At 55.1% G+C, this 21,474-nt stretch overlaps 1 protein-coding gene across 1 annotated transcript; it reads left to right on the forward strand.

Moving 5' to 3' along the window:
• Positions 1–264: 264 nt before the first annotated feature.
• Positions 265–21,124, forward strand: NDST1 (N-deacetylase and N-sulfotransferase 1). Its single transcript, XM_066329173.1, has 15 exons — positions 265–333; positions 11,501–12,402; positions 12,935–13,417; positions 13,632–13,719; positions 13,941–14,095; positions 15,153–15,338; positions 15,717–15,845; positions 16,004–16,186; positions 16,511–16,607; positions 16,759–16,882; positions 17,050–17,224; positions 17,440–17,610; positions 18,444–18,553; positions 19,272–19,374; positions 19,479–21,124. The coding sequence occupies exons 2-15, from the start codon at positions 11,893–11,895 to the stop codon at positions 19,596–19,598; spliced, it is 2,634 nt and encodes an 877-aa protein (XP_066185270.1). The 5' UTR covers positions 265–333; positions 11,501–11,892; the 3' UTR covers positions 19,599–21,124.
• The last annotated feature ends 350 nt before the right edge of the window (positions 21,125–21,474 follow it).

Genomic DNA, 21,474 nt, shown 5'->3' on the forward strand with positions numbered 1-21,474 from the left:
GAGCCCTCCCGCCAGGGGATTATCGCCCGGCTCTCGGTCACCCCGGGGGCCGGAGGGGGCGAGGAGCGGGGGGCTGCGCCGGGCAGGGCACGTGTGGCGGGGGCAGCCCCGAGCCCCGCGCTGCCCCCGGCGCTGCGCTGAGCGCGGTCCCGGCCAGCCCCGGCCCCGGCGGAGCCCCGCGCGGCCCCGGGGCGGTGCTGGCGGGGGGCGGCGGGGGCGGTGCCTGCCCGGGCGGCGGGCGGGACGCGCCGAGCGGGGCCGGGCCGGCGGAGCGGGCGGCGGCGGCCTGGCAGAGCGGAGCGGAGAGGAGCGGAGCGGGCCCGGCGGCGGCAGGTACGGCCCGAACGGGGCGGCGGAGCAGACAAAGGGCGGGCGGGGGAGCGGGCTGGCGGCAGCGGGGGCCGGGACCGCCGGGCCTCGCACCGCCCCGGCCGGGCTATGCCGGGGACCGGGCCCGGCGGCTCCTCCCGTCCCCCGGGAACGGCGGCACCCCCCGCCCGTCCCCGCGGCGGAACGGCCCGGTGCCCTCGGGAGGAGCCGGCCCGGGTGGAGCGGCGGTCCTGCGGGGTGCCCCCCGCCCTGAGCCGTCCCGCGGCCCCGCCAGGCCGAGGGGCTCTCTCCGCACGGGGCTCGGAGGAGGCGGCGAGGCCGCGCCGTGCCCGGGGCTGCCCTGGCCCCGCCGCTCCCGGGCACCGCCGAGGAGCGGTCGAGGCCGAGGTGCAGCACGGCCTGGGGCGGCCCCGCTCCCGAGGAGTGCGAGCGGTGGTCGCTAAAATCGTGCAGGAGCGGAGCAGCCAGGGCAGCGCGGCCAGGGCACCTGGAGGGGCACACCTTGCGCATGGCACAGCTCGCCCAGCCTGACTGGCTTTCCTGTAGAACACCTCACCACCCCCTCTGGAAGAGGTCCTGGCATTTTCTCTGCCGCTGGTGAGCTCCTGGGCCTCTCGTGTCTAGCTGTGTGTATGATCTCCTCAAGACTTTGGGGTTTGCCTCCACCACCGCACAGCCAGGCTGTCCCCTTTAGATGGGGCAGCCTCTGATGCCCGGCGGCACAGAAGCCACACCAGCTTGGGCCACCTTTGCCATCACCTGGAAGACTTTGCTTCCCATCGAGGCTGGTGCTCCCTCCCAGTACTATCCCAGTCTCTCCCATCCTGTGATCCCAGCCAGCTGCTGCCACAGCACACCATGGGGATGATTGTCTTCCCACTAACGGTGCTTGCAGGGTTGGGAAACCGGCACCTTGCAGTGCCCCTTTGTCACCGGCAGCCTTGGAACAGCAGCTCTTCCTGCAGCAAAGCAGCATCTTTGTTAATTCATATCTCGAGAGTGGTTTTTACTGGGGCTGGGCTGGTGAAGATGGGGAGGTGAGCAGCCCTGTGCCTGCTCCCCTTGGCTGCACATGGGGACCACAGCTGAGGAAGCTGTCCTTTTCCAAATAAAACAACCAGGACAAATTCAATAGGAAATAAGTTCCTCTCTTCTGAGTGAACTTGCCGTGGGTGGAGAAGAAGGAAATTAAACAATAGAAAAAACGTGCAGGGCTTGATATGGCAGGAAAATAAACCTCAGTGCTGTTCGCTTCTGGCAGAATGGCCAAGCATCTTCCCTTTGGCTGTGTCAGTGTTCATTTTGGGCAAGGACAGTCAAGGCAAAGCTCATGTTTCCCAGTGCCCTCCATGCCTGGGGCATCCATGTGTGGGTATGGGGAAGCCAAGACCTCCCCATGTCACTCACCAGAGTCACCTCGCCCAGCCCCAGTACATTCCATGACACCCCACCAGCTGCAGCCTCCAAATTTGTCCCTTCCATCCTGGAGCTGCTGGCATGGGACACGGATGCTGGTAGGGAAGCTCACACACACAAAGCCCTTCCTGCGCCTTTGGGAAGCAGGTGGATGTGGTATGATTTTGTTTGGATGGGGTTGGAAAATCCATCCCACCAACATACAGGGAAACAGACTTTTCCTGACAGGTTGTTTTGGGTTTTCCCCCCGTTTTTCTGTCAGAACTGTAGAACAGGACATATTAAATACACTGTTGGTGGTAATTCAAACTGAAGGAAGAAGACACCTCATAAGTCAAAAGCCAGGCTGGAATGAAGAGGGAATGATTAATATTTTCTTCAGTACCGTGTCACGGTGAAGTATTGCACAGCCAAGTGTGTTCCTGCTGCAGAGTGTCACCATCAGCACCTGCTTGTCTTCTTCCACAGGCTTTTATAAGCAGGTTTGATTTTGGGGTATCTCTGGGTGCTGGGCTGAGGATGGAGGGCTGTGGTCTCACCATCTTTGCCAGCTTCTGACTGCATGCTGGAGATGGAGCTGCTCTCTTGCCTCTCTGTACTCTGGGGCAGAGTCATGGAGGGTTTTGCTTAAAAGGATTGGTTGGGGTTTTTTTTGTGTGATTCTGCCTTCTAGATGTACCTTAATGAGTTGTGGTTTTATTTTGGCTATTGGGGTAGAGCTTGCCAGACTAAAGTTAGGACTCAAGAGAAGCAAGATACTAAGTTCCTATGTCTTGTCTTTACTTCATGGCCTCAGAAGACAGGGGCTTCCAGTCTGTCTCGCTGATGTTTCCAGCCCTTCCAACTTCAGGACCTCATGACAGCCCTTGACTTCCCTATGTGATTTTGGCTGAGGTGGTGGCATTGCTTTGTGCCATTGTCACGTGTTTGTTGGTGGTATTGGAACTTGACACAGGGGCAGGAGTACCTGGGTGGAGGGAAAGTGGGGTGCTGCTTTCTTGGAGACCATCCTACAAACCTTGGGGGCTGTGACCTTGGGGACTGTGACCAGTCTGCAGGTGCCAGTGGAAGATGGTGCCCTCTGTGCCTGTCCCCAGGTGTGGAGGAGCAGGACCCCTGGAAGGGCTGGAGTCACACCCTGTGGACACGGAGAGTTGGTGGCGTGTAGCTTATGATTCGTCTTGTTTTCCTGCAAAAGCCACTGACTGTAATGTCAGAGCTTGCAGAAGACTAATCAATATTGAGCTATAAATCCCATATGTGACTGCAGCCAGCGGCCAGGGGGCTGGGATTGGGAGCACCTCAGTTCCCACATTCTTCCCAAAACCAGCAGGACCTTGCTGAAGCCTTTTGCCCCTGGAAGGGGACAGGATCCTCTGCACTACCTTCAGGTGGCACAAGCCTTCCCAAAGGGGTTTAGGAAGGTCAAGAGATCCCTAAATGGGTGCTATCCCCAGAGGTACTGCCCTGATGTTTGTGGTGGGTATGTCCTGAGTTCAGCCTGCTACTGATCTGGTGAAAGCTGTGGAAATGGAGATTGTCCTGGAGAGATCAAGACTCTCTTCTGGGACCTATGCCTTGTTGTCCTGCTTTCGCCAAGGAATCAAAAATATCTTGGAATTTACATTCTCTGATGTAAAGCAGGGAAGAAATGTTTCCTGTCTCTGAGCTTGGGCATGCTGAGGGTTGGATGTACAGTGAGGGATGTCCAGCTCATCTCCCTCTGCCACCCAGGGAGATGTGTGTCTCACCCCAAAGCTCTGGGTATGCTTAGGAAGGATGACAGCCTGTAGGATGTTGCTGCACTTTGGAGGAACCTGCTGCTCTCCTGGCTGTCCTTCCTGTCTCTTAGCAAAACCTGGATATCTTCTAGCTACTTGTCAGCACCTCACCAAGTGTTCCCCTTCCTTCCCAACACTGTCTGCATCATCATGGCCTTGTTCAGCCCTGCAGCCCCAGGGCTTGGAGCGCTTAAAAAAAGGGGATGCATTAAAAAGCATTACTGCACAGTCCTGAAGTATGGCTGTGAGTGCTGTCAGTGTCTGGACACTTGGCTCAGGCCATTTTCAGTCTCCTCCATTGGCCTTAATCCATCCCTTGCTGTGCTGGTACACTGTTGGTATCATGGATTTATGTCGGAGAATGGGATTGAGGCCAGGAGGGAAGGAGTTGGTGCAGATGGGGCATGACAGGTTGGTTCCTCAAGCATTTGCTGCCTTAGAGCCCCTGCAGAGGAGAAGGAGAGGAGAGGATAGGGCTGATGCTGGAGCAGGAAAACCAAAGCAACATGCTTTCCCTGGACATGCCATTAGGTTCCTGCAGCCTCAGACCTGGATCTGGAAATAGGGGAGGCAAGAGGCAGCTCAGATGCCAGCAGTTGTGCGTTTTGGGGGCAAGTGTCACCTTTGCCAGTGCTGTTCTAGGGGATGAAAACAAATTTTCAAACAAATCTTGCAAGTGTCCCTTGTGCTCTGTGCCTCTTCCTGCTCCTGTTTTCCCTGGGCTGCTGAGCCTTGCAACCTCTGGTACATTTTAAGGGTGACAAAGTTTACATGCAGAGGTAATGTCTTTTATTAGCCTCACTAATACCTTTAGGAAAAAACAGATGTGCTCTTGGGCCTGAGAAATGCCTGCGCGGCCAAAATGTGACGCTTATTCCAACTGTATCCATTGGTCTAATAAAAGATCTGACCTCCAGCCTGTCCCGGCCATGACCTTGGAGCATGCTGGCCCTGGAAGCGTTCTGCCTGTGCGTCAGTGTGTGCTGCCCTGCCCTTCCCTAAGGACCTGTCACCCCGGAGCCATCGCAGGGACACACCCACATCACGGCAGGGGCTGCTCTGACTTCTCATTCAGCACTGGCTGCCAGCACTGGCCCTGCGGGTGCTTTGGGCTGCTGGCAGCGTCTGTCCTGGCACACTGCAGGGAACTGGAGGTCAGAGGCAGCTCAAAAAAGCACTGGGGCATCAGGCAGGATGGATGTGGTCTGACAGGAGCATCCCGGGGAACTCCTGAGAGGAGGGAGCAGCTCCATCCTCGCAGGGTTTTCTCTGGAATGTGGGCACTGGTGAGGGGTTGGTTGCTCTGTGTGAGCTGGTTCATGATGTGGTTTCATGGATTCTGCTTTGCAAAAGTGCTGGTTTGGGGCCGGGTTAGCGCTCGCAGGGCAGCCTGTGCTCCCCAGAACAGCTGGCAGTGCTGTGGCAGGATGGCTCTGCTCTCCTACCAACTCGGGAAGCTGTCAGGCAAAGGAAGCAGCTGGCCCATCTCGTGGGGCTCACAGTGCTGCCATGACTGAGCACAGGGAATTGCTGCTGCCTCGAGGCTCTCTGAGATCCAGTGCCACCCTCACACTCGTGGCAGGACCAGTATCTCTGCTGGGAAAGTCTGGCCAAGCCAAGTGTCAAAGGCAGTAAAAGGTGGCATCGAGGGGCTTTCAGTCCATTTTTTCTTTGGATAGGAGTCCCTATGTGACCTGCTTGTGAGAGGGCAGGCTGCCACTGCAGTAAAATATAAAAATGCATGTGAGATTATTTTCCCCTCATCGTTTTTCTTTTTAAAATACTCGGGATTCAGGCCCTGATTATCCAGAAAGGCTCTTGGGTGCTTGGAAAGCCACAGGAACCGACACGGCACATTTCGAAGCAGGAAAACACGATTCATTGAGTGGATTTTTTCCCCCTGTGAACCCACTTAAAATTCATGGGGAGTTTTGTCGGTAAGAACCTGTTTCAATTAACAGACAAAAGAAACTCTCCTCGTTAAGCGTCTCTTTCAATTAAGGTTTGGGAGAATTCCCTAAGCTCTGCTCTGAGGCTGTTCCCAAGGATTCAAGGACAAAAAATACCCCTGAGGAGGAGTCACCTGTGAAGGGCTTCAGTTTTTTTTGGGGGGGTTGCAGTAGCACAGCCCAAACCATAACCTGGCTGTTGGGGTGTTTTGTTGGGATGGTGTTGGGGATCATCAGTGCTGAGGGATCACTTGCCCAACCCCAGTGTCCCTGGGGCATAGGAACACTAATGACTGCTGCTAATTGCTGGCCTAGTTTGTGGAGGAGACTGATTTCATGTGGATGTTGGGAGATGGTGAGGTGCTCTTCCAGATTGGGATGCTGAGGACAAGGAGGATGGGAGCCACTGGTGCCCCAGGATCAGAAATGGGGTGATCTCTGCAGAGGATTCCTCTGTACAGCCTCATTGATGGGGCTGGGGAACGGGGTGGGAGATGGGAATTAGCAGGGACAGGACCTTGGGATGTGGGTTTGGGATGGGTTTGCTAGAACTTGTCTTAGAAACCCACTAACTGGGCTTGCCAGCTGCTCTGCCATGAAAAGTTTTAATCATGGGCTTCCAGAAACCTCAGCCAGTTTTTAGGGATTTAGATTTTTTAAAGATTTATTCAGGTTTTTTTCTCCCCTAAAAATTCAGTATATACATGCCACACACTGAACCTTGCTTTTTCATCCCTCTGCAGGCAATGAGCTGTTCTCATGTTTGTTTTTTTGAAGAAAACTTGAGAAAAGCATTACTTTTATCTTTTGCAGTAAAACTGAAGTGCTAACAGGGCTTTCTGGGTAAAAAAATGCCTCTTCCAGAGCTGGACACTTTACTAAAAATAACTTTTTTAAAGTGAAAATTCTTAACCACTTTCACTGGGCTTATTGCTCATATTAGTTTCTTTCCCCCAAGAGCAGGAAGGTGGTGGGCAGGCAAAGCCAGAGGTTTATTTCCAGAGGGGAGTGAAGTGACAAGGGGAAGCTTGGTTCAGCAATCCAGGTGGATGCTCCAACTGCTCATTTCTGGCCAGGCTCTATAAATCAGATCTTAACAAAAAAGAGCTGAGAAAAAGGGAGGATTTTCCTGCTGTAGGCCTCCTGGGGTGGAAATTCTCCAGACCTTATAAATCATGGATGAGTTTTCCTGATACTCCCTTGTGTTTGGTCATATCCAGCCTGTGCACGAAGGGGAGAAGCCGAGCAGGTGGGTTTGCAGTGGGAGCAGCACCAGTGGCTGCCTGTCACTGCCTGTCTCAAAGTCAGCTGCTGGGGCTGTTGTCCATTTTTAACTTGGCAGCTCTTGGGCACAGTCAGAAGGCTGGTGTCCTCAGGAAAGGAGCACTGGGATTGTCCCTCTCCCAGAGCAGGGTGTTTTTCTCCCTGGTAGGCTGTAACTACTGTTTGCAAAGCACTTAAGCAGCCTATGTAATCTACCACTAAGATGCACCTTATCTGGCATTAGAAAACCTCCAGCAAGTAGGTGACTGGGACAAGCTCCTTTCTGCTTCTCTGTGTCCTTCTCTGTGTTTTCCCCTCTCTGTCCACTCCACATCCTTCTCCCCTGTACCCAGGCTTTGCAGCTTGGCAGGAGGCAAATGGATGTCTCTATAGCTCTTCCCTCTGTCCAAGTCTCTTGGGCCCATCCTAAAGGCTCACACAGGCTGTCAGGACATGGGGATCACCAGGAGAAGCTCTTGCTTTTGCAGTGGCTGAAGTTTTTAGGCTGGGTTTCTCTTCTTGGGCTGCATGGCTTTGTTTTGTGTGGCACAGGGCTTGTGCCCCAGCTCCAGGAGCATCCTGATGGGATCATCACACCAACATGCACCACAGTAAAGGAGATCATCTCCTGATTGTGGTTTCTCTTGGTCAGTGGGTCCAGCTGGGGAGGGAGGAGATGGAGACAGGGACAGACAGTGGTCCTTCACACCCTGAGATAGCTCTTTTCTCTTCTTTTTCAGCTTCCAACTGTCTGCAAATATTTGCAGTGTAGCTGGGGATCACTGTCATTTAGAGCTGATAAAGGCAGCGGTGCAGAGGTGGGTGTTTAAAGGCCATTTTTTCATGCCAGTTACTTTTTCATTTTCAAAGCAACCTCCCCTGTCTTGAGCTTGCAGTCGTCTCTTGAATAATGTGATGGCATTAATCTCCTCTCTAAGGACGTGCTTAGCTCAGTGGTTTTAGATCTGTAGCCCTCTAAATATTACCAGTGAGTGAAGGAGATTCCCTCTAGAGGGAACTTAAACCTATTAATAATAATTTGGCTGCCTTTTGTGCGTCTCTTACAGGTAGTGCTGATTCCCAGGGCTGCAGGGCACCACTTGGTGATCGCTGGGGATGCTGGTGAGGGTGCCTGAGGTGCAGGAGAGACAGAAGGTGGAGTTGGATCAGCACTATCTGCCTGCTGGGTGCCTGATTCGCAGCCTGGCCAAATTTAGACCTTCCAGTAGCCTTTTGCTTCCTAGTGGGAGATGCAGCAGATGTGTAGGTGGGGCTGATCTGTCCACATTCCTTGCAGTGGTCGGTTAGGGGAAGGGAAGTGTTGGAGCGAGCAGGAGTGATTGCAAATCACTGAGCTGTGCAATGCAATTTAGCATCCTGCCTCTAAATCCTCCTCCATCCATGCTTAACCCCCAGGGCTGGCTTACATGGAGAAGTGGAGCTGGCATGGTGGTGAGGAGGTGATTACCCAGCAGTGGTGGGTCTGTCCCTGCAATGATGAGGAGTGAGAGGCAGGGGTGCCCACCCAAAGGGTGCCAGCAGGAGGGGAGCAGGGTGGTCCATCTGGCTGTGATGTTTAGGATGTGGCTTCACATTCTGTGGGTTGAATGTTGGAGGTTTGGGAGCTACTAGAATTGGAGACCGAGGTTCTTGCACAAAATCTTGGGGTGTCTTCTGCATGACAGTGGATGCCTGCTCCTCCCCTTCTGCCCTTTCCAAATGGTGCAAGGGAAATGTGTGAGCAATTTCTTGCTGTCACACCCGTGGTTTTGAGCTCACCTCTGGTCTCTGGGCCATGGGCTTGGGACAGTTGATTTATCCAACAGATGGGACTTATGAACTGCCTGATCTTCACTGCTTGCACCTGCAGCCAGACCTATTCCACCCCTCAATAAATCAAACCCTGCTGTAGTTGTCTTCTGGGATCACTGACCCTTCCTTCTCCTCTGGATCTGTTTGCACTTCCTTGCTTATATTTAATCCTTCCAATGCATGTCTGCAAAATCTCACTGGTATTTAAAGGAAGAGTGCTGTAAGCCACTAACAGAGATGGTTTCGTTCCCTCTCATCCCATCTAGTGCCTCCCTGACTTTCTGGGGTGCAGTGGTTCCCCAGGCAGTATTTGTGGAAGATAACTCTGGGCAGGGGGAAACCACCATCCCCAAACTGCACCAGGGTGTGGGTTTTGAAAAGCTTTTCAAACGTTTTTTCCCTTCCTCCTGCAGCTCTCTTAGATTTAAGGTGCTGATAGTAAAGGGCATCCCTGTCCCCTGGTTGCACTCCCTGCCTGTCCTGGAGTCGGATCCGGCTCCGCGGGGTGCTCCGGGCTCCCAGCCACGCTGGGAAGCTGCTTGGATCCTGATTGTGTTTGTCAGGGCAGCCGGATTAAGAGCACAGTAGCTAAGCCTCCTCACTGAGCCTCCTCTCCAGTGGAGTCTTTGCCAGGGCATTGGTGAGAAACCCACGAGAAAAAGAGCGTTTTCCAGGGTTCTTTTTCCCGGGGTCATTGATGTGCAGCCGTGGCTGAGCACCCTCCTGGTGATGGGAGCCTGCCAGCACAGATTTTGGGGGCCTGAGGTCTGTGTGTGGGACTCAGGCTGACATTTCCAGCTGGTGCCTCTTAAATAACCACTGTGGTTTTAAAAGGCACCTGAGCAGCATCTAAAAATCAGGTTAAAAGGAAGTTTGACCCCGGCTGTCACCCTGCCAGGTCTTGTGGTTTTTTAAATTTTACCATCTTGTTTCCGTTTTTGTTGGTCTCAAGGACTTGTTTTGTGCTTTTGGGCATGAAACTGCTTTATTCTCTGGCAGTGAGCTGTCAGCTGCCTCACCACTGCTGGGGCTGTGCAGGGGTTTGCTGGGCAGGATACAGGCAGTACCCACTTGCACCAGGAGAGCCCTGGGCAAGGGCATCCCTACCTGCAGCATCACCACAAAGCCCTTGGCATCCTCCCCATGGAGGGTTTGCTCTGGCAGTGAACTGGCAGAGCAGGATTCCTGCCTGCTTCCTGCCACACTGGCAGGTGCTTGGGGCAGGATGCTGCCCATCCTGGTCCCAGCTCACACCTGGCTGCTCTGGGGATCCAGTGCTGGCTGCACCCCATGCCTGGGCAGGTTTGACGTGGCAGCCTGGGGAGACTCAGCCGGCGTCTGGCCGGAGATGCTCTCTCCAAAGTCTGGTCATTAAGTACCAGTAATGAAAAGCTCTTAGGAGAAAATGGACTAATGAAGCGCCTTTGGAAATGGCAGGTGATGTAGGTGCAGAGCCCTCTTCCCTGGTTCATGGAGGGTGGTGCAGGGATGGACACACAGTCCTGTCCATCAGCTGCTGGCTCTGGTGCTTGGCATCAAACCACTGCTGCCATTTGCCCACCTGTCACTGTGGGAATGCAGCTGCCAGCACCCGCTGCTCCTGGCAGATGAAAGAAATGGAGAGGGAGTGGGATGGCACAGCCAGGCTGGATAATGCCTTCCAAGCTCTCTGCATCCCTAGGCGGGGAGATTGCCCCTGCACAAGCACACCCCTAAAATCAACTGACCTGGAGAAATGCCCTGTTGCAAAAACCGCGGGGGGCTGTTGTCTCAGGGATGCTGGAGGGCAGAATGAGTGAGGTGGAACAGGCAGGACACACCTCAGGAGGGCTAAGGAAAGAAGGTGCTTCTCTCTTGGTCGTGCCTGGAGATCATCCATGTGCACAAAGATAAATTACAAATCAATAAACCCAGCTGTTCCACCATGCCCAGCACAGGGAGGTTTCTGGTGTGTCACGGAGATGGTGAAGGAGGAGACAGTGATGGAGGCTGGAAGGAGACTGGCTGCCAGCAGCACCTACCAGGCCTGGCTGAAGCAGTGCCATGTTGGCAGGGTTGGGAAGCGCTGCCTGGAGCAGGAGTTGCTGCTGGGAAGGGCAGGGATGACAGGATTACCCTGCCAAGCCCCAGCCTGTAATCCACAGTGCCGCTCAGCCGGCCACGTTTAATCCTGTTAGGATCCAGGCTGGTGTCAGCAGGGAGGGTGCTCAGCCACGGTGCTGGCAGGGCACAGGGAGCTCTCCTTGGGAGGAACAGGGCCTCCTGCCCTTGTCCCCAACACTGGTAGTGAGTTTGGGGACAGTGCTGTGAGTCACTTTTTTTCTTTAAACACATTGGCCTCATCAGTCTGTCCCCTAGGCAGCTTCACCTTCTGGCAAGCAGTGCTCATTGTTTTCCTTTTCTTTTTTCAAATGAACCTTTCACAGGCAAGACAAAAATATTCCCAAGGTCCCTTTGGCTCCACGTGGACACTCCCACATGCCCATCTCGGTGACCTTGGCTGGCGCTGCTGGCTTGGCCTTGAGCTGCCCAGCTGGCAGGCTCCTCATGTCTCTCCTGTGTCCCTCTCTGCCAGCTGAGCTGGCCCATGGGGGGCTCACTCCAGCCCCCATTCTCCTCTGCAGAGCACGGCTCCTGGGCACAGGGAGGAATGAGGCTGCTTCTCCAGCTGCTTGAGGTACCAGAGGTTCACAGGGGGCTGGGGGCTCCCCTCCATAGCAACTGGTGGTGCACCTGCACTCCAGGTGTGCCCACAGCTGGGATCCCATGGCGTGGCTGTGCTCCTGCTGCATCCCTGGCGCCATCAGGAGCTCCTGGCATTCTTGTGGCAAGCCCTGGCATGCCAGCAAACTCATGAGGACTCTGCTGGGGCTGTCTCACTGGCAGAAATAGCAGCGGCAGCGTTGGCACTGTCCCTGCCCTCTCATCCCACGTCTCTCTCCCTCTCAGGGTGCCGTGTGGAGCCGGGGAAGCAGAGATCCACCATGCCCACATTGCCACCACCAACCACACCAAGGCCACCCGCCGCCCCCTCGCCCCACTGAGGCCATGGAGCTGCTGCTGCTGCTGCTGCTGCCGTCACCACAGGAATTTTGGCTCGGCAAGGGGACTCTAGGTGCCTCTGCCATGGTGACATGAAGCAGACAGCGAGGGACGCCCGGCTGCTGGAGGGGAGAGAGCCTGCACTGGCGGCCTGCTAGTATTTTAATTTATTAGTAGTATTCAGTTTGATTTTATCTAACTTTTTGTTGGTTGGTTGGTTGCTTCTTCCCCTCCCCGGGGATCGTGAGGGGAGGGGGCGGGCAGGGAGAGGGTCTCCACCTCACCTAGCGGATGCAAGGATGACTGTGCTGGCCAGGGCCAGGCGGGGTATCTGGCAGCTCTCTCCGCAGGTGGTGTTGCTCCTGCTCTTTGCCTTCTGCCTGCTCAGTGTTTTCGTCTCTGCTTATTATTTATATGGGTGGAAAAGGGGCTTGGAGCCCTCTGGGGACGTGGCGGGGCCGGACTGCGACGAGCCCAAGGTCGCCCCTTCCCGTTTGCTGCCACTGAAGACCCTCAAGGTGGCCGACTCCTCCCGCACGGACCCCTTGGTGCTGGTCTTCGTGGAGAGCCTCTACTCCCAGCTGGGCCAGGAGATTGTGGCCATTTTGGAGTCAAGTCGCTTCAAATACAGGACAGAGATTGCTCCGGGGAAGGGGGACATGCCCACGCTGACCGACAAGGACCGCGGACGCTTTGCACTCATCATCTACGAGAACATCCTCAAGTATGTCAACCTGGACGCCTGGAACAGGGAGCTGCTGGACAAGTACTGTGTGGAGTATGGCGTGGGCATCATTGGCTTCTTCAAGGTAAGGGGGTACATGGGGCAAACCAAAATCCCATGGCCAGGCCAGATGTGAGCCCTGGTGTCCTGCTGTCCCACAGGGACTTTGCCCTCCCCATGCTTTCTGCAGGCAGCATGAGTTGGTGTGGGGCACAGGCTTCTAGCAGAGGGTACGATCTTAGCTCTCTCCCTTTGGAAGGGCTGTGTGGCCTTCGGAGATTTTGAGGGAGAAAAACACACTTCTGGGATCAGTCCAGTTGCTTTTAGCACTTGTTTTCCAGCAGTTTTCCTTGCTGGGGTTCGCCAAAAGCATGAACAGGTATTTTGCTCAGCAGCCCTTCTCCTGCCCAGTGCTCCTAGCTTTGGGGCACTTTGCACATAGGACGTGAGCAGGATTGAGGGCACCCCATGCTCCAGAGGGGAAGGGGGAACCCAGAACCTCAGTCTCTAGGGGTGATGAGGTGCTCCATCGGTCGCTGTGGTTGTTGGTGTTCCTTGTGAGCCCCTGCCTTGTCCCCAGTGTACCATCTCCTGTAGCTCCCATTTTCCCCATGCAGGCCAACGAGAACAGCCTTCTGAGCGCCCAGCTGAAGGGCTTCCCACTTTTCCTCCACTCCAACCTGGCGCTGAAGGACTGCAGCATCAACCCCAAGTCGCCCCTGCTCTACATCACGCGGCCCAGTGAGGTGGAGAAGGGTGTGCTCCCCGGGGAGGACTGGACTGTCTTCCAGTCCAACCACTCCACCTACGAGCCCGTTCTCCTGGCCAAGACCAAGTCAGCTGAGTCCATCCCGCACATGAGCGTGGACGCTGCGCTGCACACCACTGTGATGCAGGACCTGGGCCTCCACGATGGCATTCAGAGGGTGCTTTTCGGCAACAACCTCAACTTCTGGCTGCACAAGCTGGTCTTTGTGGACTCTGTCTCCTTCCTGACGGGCAAGAGGTTGTCTCTGCCCCTTGACCGCTACATCCTGGTGGACATCGATGACATCTTTGTGGGCAAGGAGGGCACACGCATGAAGGTGGAAGATGTCAAGGTGTGTCTCTGCTCTGCTGGCTGGGTGGGCAGGGCTGGACACTTGTGCTTGCTCAGGGATGCTCCAGAGATGGACTTTCCTGCCCTCAGAGCCTCCGCCGTCCCTCTGAGAGCCCCTCTGTGAAGCACTCGGGGACACTTCTACTCACCTGATGTGGCACCTGTCCCTGAGGCCACATGCTGAGGACACCTTGCTTTCTCTCCCCTTCTCCCAGGCACTGTTTGACACACAGAACGAGCTGCGCACCCACATCCCAAACTTCACCTTCAACCTGGGATACTCAGGGAAATTCTTCCACACAGGTGAGGAGGGCAAGGGCACCACTTCTCCTGTGGGTGCTGTGCAGCTGGTGCTGGGGCACCAGCTGATACTCAAAGAGGGTGCTGTTGGGGCTATAGGAGAGTCCTCAGGCATCCCACCCTATTTGTCCATCACCTCGTCACCAAGAGGGTCTGCCCCTCTCTGCCCCAGCTGCTCACACAGCTCTCTGCGCTCAGTGGTGACAGCAAGTGTCATGCCACAGGTACTGATGCTGAGGACGAAGGTGATGACCTGCTGCTGTCCTACGTGAAGGAGTTCTGGTGGTTCCCCCACATGTGGAGCCACATGCAGCCTCACCTCTTCCATAACCAATCGGTTCTCGCTGAGCAGATGACCTTAAACAAGAAATTCGCTGTCGTGAGTAAGATGCTGCCAGTGGGGTTGCTTGTGGTCAGGGGAGGATGGTAGAAGAGAAGCAAAGAAGATTCCCAGCAGGGAATGGCCCCTGCTTGCTGATGCAGAGGGACGTGGTGACATTAAGTCATGTCCCCCATATTGCAGCTGTGTGGGTAAATCCATTTATACTTTAGTACCTAGAGCTAAAGGATTTATCTGCAGCAGCCAACTTGTTGCTGTGGCAGTGAGCTGCCCCAGTGACTGTTTAAGGGGAGAGCCTACCTGGATGCTACAGCCATGCCTGGCCTGGCACTGTGGGGATGCAGAGGTGCAGCCCAGGGGGATGCTCAGCCTGGCACCGTGTGAGTCTCTGCTGAGTGATGATGTGGGATCCTGGAGCAGTGGCTGTGCTGGGAGGCTCCAGCTGATGGAAACTCCCTCTACAGGCTGAGCTGTCAAGGACATGTTTGATTGTAAAGGCAGGCTCTGACCTTCAGTTTGGTCAGGGGTTCTCTGTCCTCTTGGGCTGTCCTTTGTGTAGCACTGACACCAGTTCATGCTGTGATTGACTGACATCTCTCTTGAATTCAAACTGGTAAAGTCAGACCTATTAATAATTAGATTCTATGGCCTAAGAGAGGGATCTTCAACCTAACTTGAATTTATTATCTGGTAATTACAAGTGCTTAATTAGAGAGAGGCCAGACCTTTCCTACTTAGGATAGGCAGTGTTCCAGCTCAGAATTTCCAGGCTGTTTTGTATCTAATGATATAAACCAATTTACAGTCCTATATTGCTGTATCTCCTCATTCTTCACACAACAGCTTGGCTGTGGCTGTTCTGTGGGTGACAGCAGAAGACAGGGATGAGGATGGTCTGAATGAAGCAGAGGAGTGGGTGTCCACCCAGCATGGTTTTGTGGAGACAGCCAGGCTTAGGAGAGGATGCAGAGGCACAGCCTTGCCCTGGTTGCTCTCCAGAGGCACAACTAGACAGTTTGTAACTGGGAATAGAGAGGGGTTGGTTTGTTATTTTGCGGTCTCCACAGTCACCCATTGCACACTCTCTTCTCTGCAGGAGCATGGCATCCCCACTGACATGGGGTACGCTGTGGCCCCGCACCACTCGGGTGTGTACCCTGTGCACGTGCAGCTCTATGAGGCCTGGAAGCAGGTTTGGTCCATCAGGGTGACGAGCACGGAGGAATATCCACACCTGAAACCCGCTCGCTACCGCCGCGGCTTCATCCACAACGGCATCATGGTGGGTGCCAGCCTTTGTCTCTGGTGCTTCTCTTCTCCTGCCTCCCCCACCAAAACCAGAGCCTCGGGAGGTGCTTTCTGTGCAGCTCCAGTTGGAGGGGGTTGTTCCCCCTTGCTCATCCTGCGTGAGTGAAGGTTGTGTGAGGACAGTTTTTGGCTTTTCCATCTGTCCACATCCTTCTCTTCTGTGTATGGATTCAAGTCAGGGGTGGTGAGGGGGAGTGGAACTGGTCCTGGCCTCTGAGGGACTGAGGTCAGGTTCCCCGTTTTTGTTGGGAAGGGAAGAAAACGCAGCTTTCAAAGCCTGGAGGAGGCCATAGGGTCATTTCATTACCCTGGTTCTTCCACCTCTTCCATCCATATCTTTTTCCCATCCCAGGTCCTCCCCCGGCAAACCTGTGGCCTATTCACACACACCATTTTCTACAATGAATACCCTGGTGGCTCCAGTGAGCTGGACAAAATCATCAACGGGGGTGAACTGTTCCTGACTGTCCTCCTGAACCCTGTAAGTACCGCCCAGGGAGAGACAGGCAGGTGTCTTGCGGAGCTGTCCTGGCACTGCAGTGGGAGATGTCCCCAGTGTCCTCAGCCACTGTGGGGCCATTTGTGGGAAGGCTGCTGGGTGAGGCTCCACTAACCCCTGCTCTGTGCTCTCGGCTTCAGATCAGCATCTTCATGACCCACCTGTCCAACTACGGCAACGACCGCCTGGGCTTGTACACCTTCAAGCACCTGGTCCGCTTCCTCAACTCCTGGACCAACTTGAAGCTGCAGACGTTGCCCCCCGTGCAGCTGGCACAGAAATACTTCCAGATCTTTTCAGAGGAGAAGGACCCACTGTGGCAGGTACCCCTGTGCCTATGTCAGGGGGAGTGACCCTGTTTATTGTGCTGGGAGAGGGTAGTGAGGTATAGCTGGCCTTGCTCTGAGACTCAGTTAGCTTCCAACCTGGATTTCCTTCTGATTCCCTTGGTAAGCAGTGTTTTTTCACCTCTGGTTGGTTCTGCAGGCAGTGCCAGAACAGAGTTTGTCCTGTAGACCTGGAGATAAGCCCTGTCTTTGTCCTGCCTGCTGAGCAGGGTGGCCTCCCTGTGTGTCTGCCCCAGCTGAGCAGTGATGTGGGGTGCCATCCAGGCTGCTCTGTCTCTGACCCTCCACACTGTGTTTCAGGATCCCTGTGAAGACAAACGACACAAAGACATTTGGTCGAAAGAAAAGACCTGTGACCGATTCCCGAAGCTTCTCATCATCGGGCCTCAGAAAACAGGTGCTTCCCTTCACCCTCAGTGCTGTGACATGCTGGGAGGCTTGACAGGACGCCCATGCTCCTGAAGAGCCTCTGTCAGCCCTGCTGCCCTGAAGCAGAGCTTGGAGGGAGGTTTGACCTGTGCCAACTCCCTCTTTTTGTCTGTCCAAAGGAACAACTGCCCTTTATCTCTTCCTGGGGATGCACCCGGACCTGAGCAGCAACTACCCCAGCTCAGAGACCTTTGAGGAGATACAGTTCTTCAATGGACACAACTATCACAAAGGCATCGACTGGTGGGTGTCTGTATTGTGGAGACTGTGCTGGGAGTGCCCAGTAATTTTGGGAAGAGGAGCAGTGGTGCTGGGGAGTTTCCCTTCTGAGTGTGAGATGTCAACTCTGAGGGTGGTACTGGGGCCATCTTGTGGTGCCTATCTGCCACCTCACACTGTGCCTTCTCTAGGTACATGGAATTCTTCCCCATCCCCTCCAACACCACCTCTGACTTCTACTTTGAGAAAAGTGCCAACTACTTTGACTCTGAAGTGGCTCCCCGGCGAGCTGCAGCCCTGCTGTCCAAGGCCAAAATCATCACCATTCTCATCAATCCTGCAGACAGAGCCTACTCCTGGTATCAGGTGAGCCTCTGCCCCTCCCCTGGGTTGGGCAGTCCCATGGGACAGTGGGCAAGAGGCTTGGTTTGGGATGTGGGGTGACTGCAGACGCCACGCTAGTTGGCTGAACACGATGCACAAGGACACGTCGTAGTGGCCTGGGAGCCGCTGCACCTCGTGGGCAGCCCAGGATTTGGGTTAGCCTGGGGACAAACCTGCCTTGCTCCTTCCTGTGACAGCACCAGCGAGCTCACGACGACCCGGTTGCCCTGAAGTACACCTTCCACGAGGTGATCACGGCGGGGCCCGAGGCCGCCCCGAAGCTGCGGGCTCTGCAGAGCCGCTGCCTGGTGCCGGGCTGGTACGCCACACACATCGAGCGCTGGCTCAACAGCTACCACGCCAACCAGGTAGGGAGGGCAGCAGCCCAGCCCTGCAGTGGCAGCACCCGGGGAGAGCCCTCACCTGAGCAAGGATGTGGGGGAAGGAGATCTTGGATCCAAGGTTATCCGCTGTGGGGTTGTTCCCGTGGGAGCTGTTTTTCTTACACTCTGTAAACCACGGGGAGAGGGGTAAAAGTACTTGGAGAAGGGGCAGAGGGGAAGTGCTGTGCAAGAAGGTGATGGATAACACACGAAGATGTCCTTGTGTGAGTTGTCACAGCAGGGTTGAAAGGGAGTGGGGGCAGAGGGTTGTGGGTGGCACTGCAGGGTCACCCAACACTCACCCTCACTCTTGGCCACAGACCCCTGGGGCTGCCCTGTCTGGTGTCACCAAAGCATTGAACAGGACAAAAATAGCAGGTGAAGTTGCCCATAGTTCAAGCTGTCTGCAGGGAAAATAGGAGCTGGATGCCAGCCCTGCTGTGACCCACACAGTGCAGCACGGCTGGAGAGTATGGGATCAATCCCTGAATGATTTTTCCACTGTTGATTAACCTTATAAAGTCTTATTAGCTGTCTGCTGCTACTCTAATTGCTGTGTTGCAATCCCGGCTGCATGTGGGTTGGGTAGACCTGAGCAGAAGGTCCTGATGTTGTCCTGGGTGGGTCCTGGCCCTGGCTTCAGTTCCATTTCATTTTCCAACATCCAGTGTAAGGGAGCACCAGGGCACATTGGTATTTAGCAGGCTGGTGGCAGATTTGGCTCCGAGATGACCAGAGGCATGGTAAAGGTGTCCTCTTGCCTCAGGAGAGCGGGGCTGGGAGCCACTGTCACCTCACCACTCTGCCTTGCTCTGCAGATCCTGGTGCTGGATGGGAAGCTGCTCCGAACTGAACCCGCCAAAGTGATGGAGACGGTCCAGAAATTCCTGGGTGTGACCAACTTCATCGATTATCACAAGACTCTGGCGTGAGTCCTTCCCCCAACTTCTCCCTCCTCCACCCTGCCATTGCTGCTGTGCAGTGGGGACACCCAGCATTGTCCCAGAGCAGCCCCCAGCCTTGGGCCTCTCCACTGAGTTGCTGTTGATTTTAAGGAGGCTGAGCTTTTGTGTGAGACTTATCTAGACATTACAGTGAGGTCACTCCAAGCAGCCCAAGAGCAGCCCTGGGCTCCTGGAGCACAATTCAGGAGTGCATTTGTGACACAGATGATGTTATTGAGCCCTGGCACTCCATCTCCTTATAGATTCCTGAGAGCAGCTGCTGGCTGTGTGGTACCTCTGCAGGTGTCACCTTGCTCTGAGCCTTCCATTAAACCCCACTGTGGGAAGCCTCCAGGGCTCCTAGAGAAATAATAATTTACTTCTGCCAGGGCTTGCCTATATGTGTCCACACAAGTGCTGTGGGGCACTAGAGGGCATCCAGGGACAAAAATGCCACAGAAAATGGTAAGTAAACCCGGGTATACTCTATGCTCCCTAACAGGGCAATGAATGAGCCTTGGTGGACTGCTTATTGCACAGCTGCAAGGGGTTGTACCAGGGGGTTGATGACAAGTTGTTAGCTGGACTGTGGATTCCAGAGGTGGAGAAGTGCCCTGTGCAGGCCTGGACAGCAGTGGGACCTGCTGGACAGGATGTCTGTGAGGGGGATAAGAGGGCTGAGGCAGAGCTGTTGATTTGCAGGTTTGATCCAAAGAAAGGATTCTGGTGTCAGCTTCTGGATGGAGGGAAAACAAAATGCTTGGGAAAGAGCAAAGGGAGGAAGTACCCTGAGATGGATTCAGATGTAAGTATGCAGAAAGCCTGCTGGGCTGGTCCTGAGCAGGGCTGTGCTGGGATGGTGGGCTCCAGGCTGGTCCACTGATGCTCCTCTTTGCTTTCCTGTTGCAGTCACGCTCCTTCCTGCGGGACTATTACAGGGACCATAACATAGAGCTCTCCAAGCTCCTGTACAAAATGGGGCAGACGTTGCCCACCTGGCTGCGAGAGGAGCTGCAGAGCACCAGGTAGCTGCTGCTGCCACCCCCCAGCAATACCTGAGCAGGGCTGACCCTGTGCCAGCAGGATCTTCTCAGCAATACCTGGCCTTGGAGGGGACCCCAGGAGCACACAGCATCACTGGAGGCTTGGAGGGGACCCCCAGGTGGATATGGCTGCACCAGAGGCTTGGAGAGGTCCCCCCCAGAGCACAGGGCTCCACTGGAGGCTGTCAGAGCAGTGATCCAACTCTGCAATCCCTGTGCTCTCACCTCTCTGCCTGCTCCACACCTGTATCTCTTTCGTTTTATTTTTCTTTTTTAATTCCTCGTCCCTTCCTGCCCTGCTCTGGCGTAGGGAAGTGGCACAGATTCCCCCTTTCTCTGCTCAAAGTGGGTTCCAACTGCCTTGGGCCCGAGGGCAGCACTAGAGCTGTCCCTCACTTCCTGGTCCAAGGGTGGAGGAGCTGTTCTGGGTGCACTAGTGGACTTTGCTGAGCTGGAGCAGAGGGATGGAGCTGGTGGAGACCCAAAGCACAGAGGAACCCAGACCCACTCCTGCCATCAGCCCCATGGCAGGAAACAGGAGAGTTTGCTGGATTCCCCCAGCACTTACTTGGAAAAGCTGAGAACAAGGTGGATTTTTCTTTCAAAGACTGGGGCACAATTTCTTTGTCATCTCTGTCATCATTTTCAAGGTCCTCGACCTCTGGCTCCCCCTCCATGGGCAGTGTGGTGGGAATGTGGCCTAGCAGGAGAAGGGGCAAGCATGCTGGTCTGGGCATACTGGTCCCAGTATGCTCATACTGGTCCCAGTATGCTCAAGCCCATCCTGCAATCTTGTACACGTGGTATTTCCTGTGGTAAAGCCAAGTGGTGCCCAGCACACCCTGGCGTGGAGGAGAGCTTGGGGGCAGAACAGACATTGAGATAACGGCAATCAGAAGAACGCTGAGAACTTCAAACCTCTTGAATATTAAAAACTAAAGTATTTTAATAATGTTGGGTTTTATGGGGTTGGGGGGGGGTGTTCATTTGGTTCACCTTTTTGCAGGGAGGTGTTTTTCTTCAGTGCCAGAATTTGTACCTAAACCCCGAGGGTTTTACGTGGTCTCTTTGGTTGTTAGACATGACACGGACAAAGGTCAGTGGGGAAACTGGACGGTTTCCCAGTGGGAGACACGTCTTTGTACCAGAGCTGCAGCCTCTCCCACGCCCTGGGATTTGTTGGCAGAGGAGACTGAGCCATCACGGGTTTACCAGGATAAGAGCCCACGTTTCCCCTTGGATGGAGCTGCCCTGCAGGACGTGGGATGGCAGCGGTTCCGTGGGAGGGGATGCAATGCCCGAGGTGCTGCCAGAGTGGGGTCGGGGCAGTGGGGTGAGTGTGTTTCACTCCCCGTGTGAGGAGCCCTGCTGGCAGCAGCGTTCCCATCTGGATGTTTCACAGGAGCCCCTTCAGCAGCACGTGGGGCCACGGAGGCTGTGCTGGGGGAGGCTCCCATCACTGGTGTAAGGCCCTGTTGAACCAACTGCTAATAAATGGGGGGCTCTGGTTTTGCTTGTTGCCTGTGTCTCTCCTCGCTGGCATGATCCAGCTCTGCCCCTGGGGGTCCTGGCTGCCTTAGGGCCCATCTTTGGGGGGGGTTTAGGAAGGGGGTGTGTGAGAGCAGCTCTCCATGCACGAGGTGGCAGCAGCTCTCTAGTCCTGGATCCATCCACACTGTACAGCGCCCACAGCCTCTTCTTCCCGGGACAGCGTCCAGCACCGACTGCGTTAGTGCTGGGGAGGGATTTGGGGGGCTGAGGGATCCCTGCTTATCTTCCCCCCCACCCCATTATCCATTCCCTGCCTGCCCCAGCCTGCCTGCCCGTCTGCTGCCTCCCCACCGCCTTCCCCGGCCCCTGCG

This window comes from Sylvia atricapilla, chromosome 14 (assembly GCF_009819655.1).
Source record: "Sylvia atricapilla isolate bSylAtr1 chromosome 14, bSylAtr1.pri, whole genome shotgun sequence".
Lineage (NCBI taxonomy): Eukaryota > Metazoa > Chordata > Aves > Passeriformes > Sylviidae > Sylvia > Sylvia atricapilla.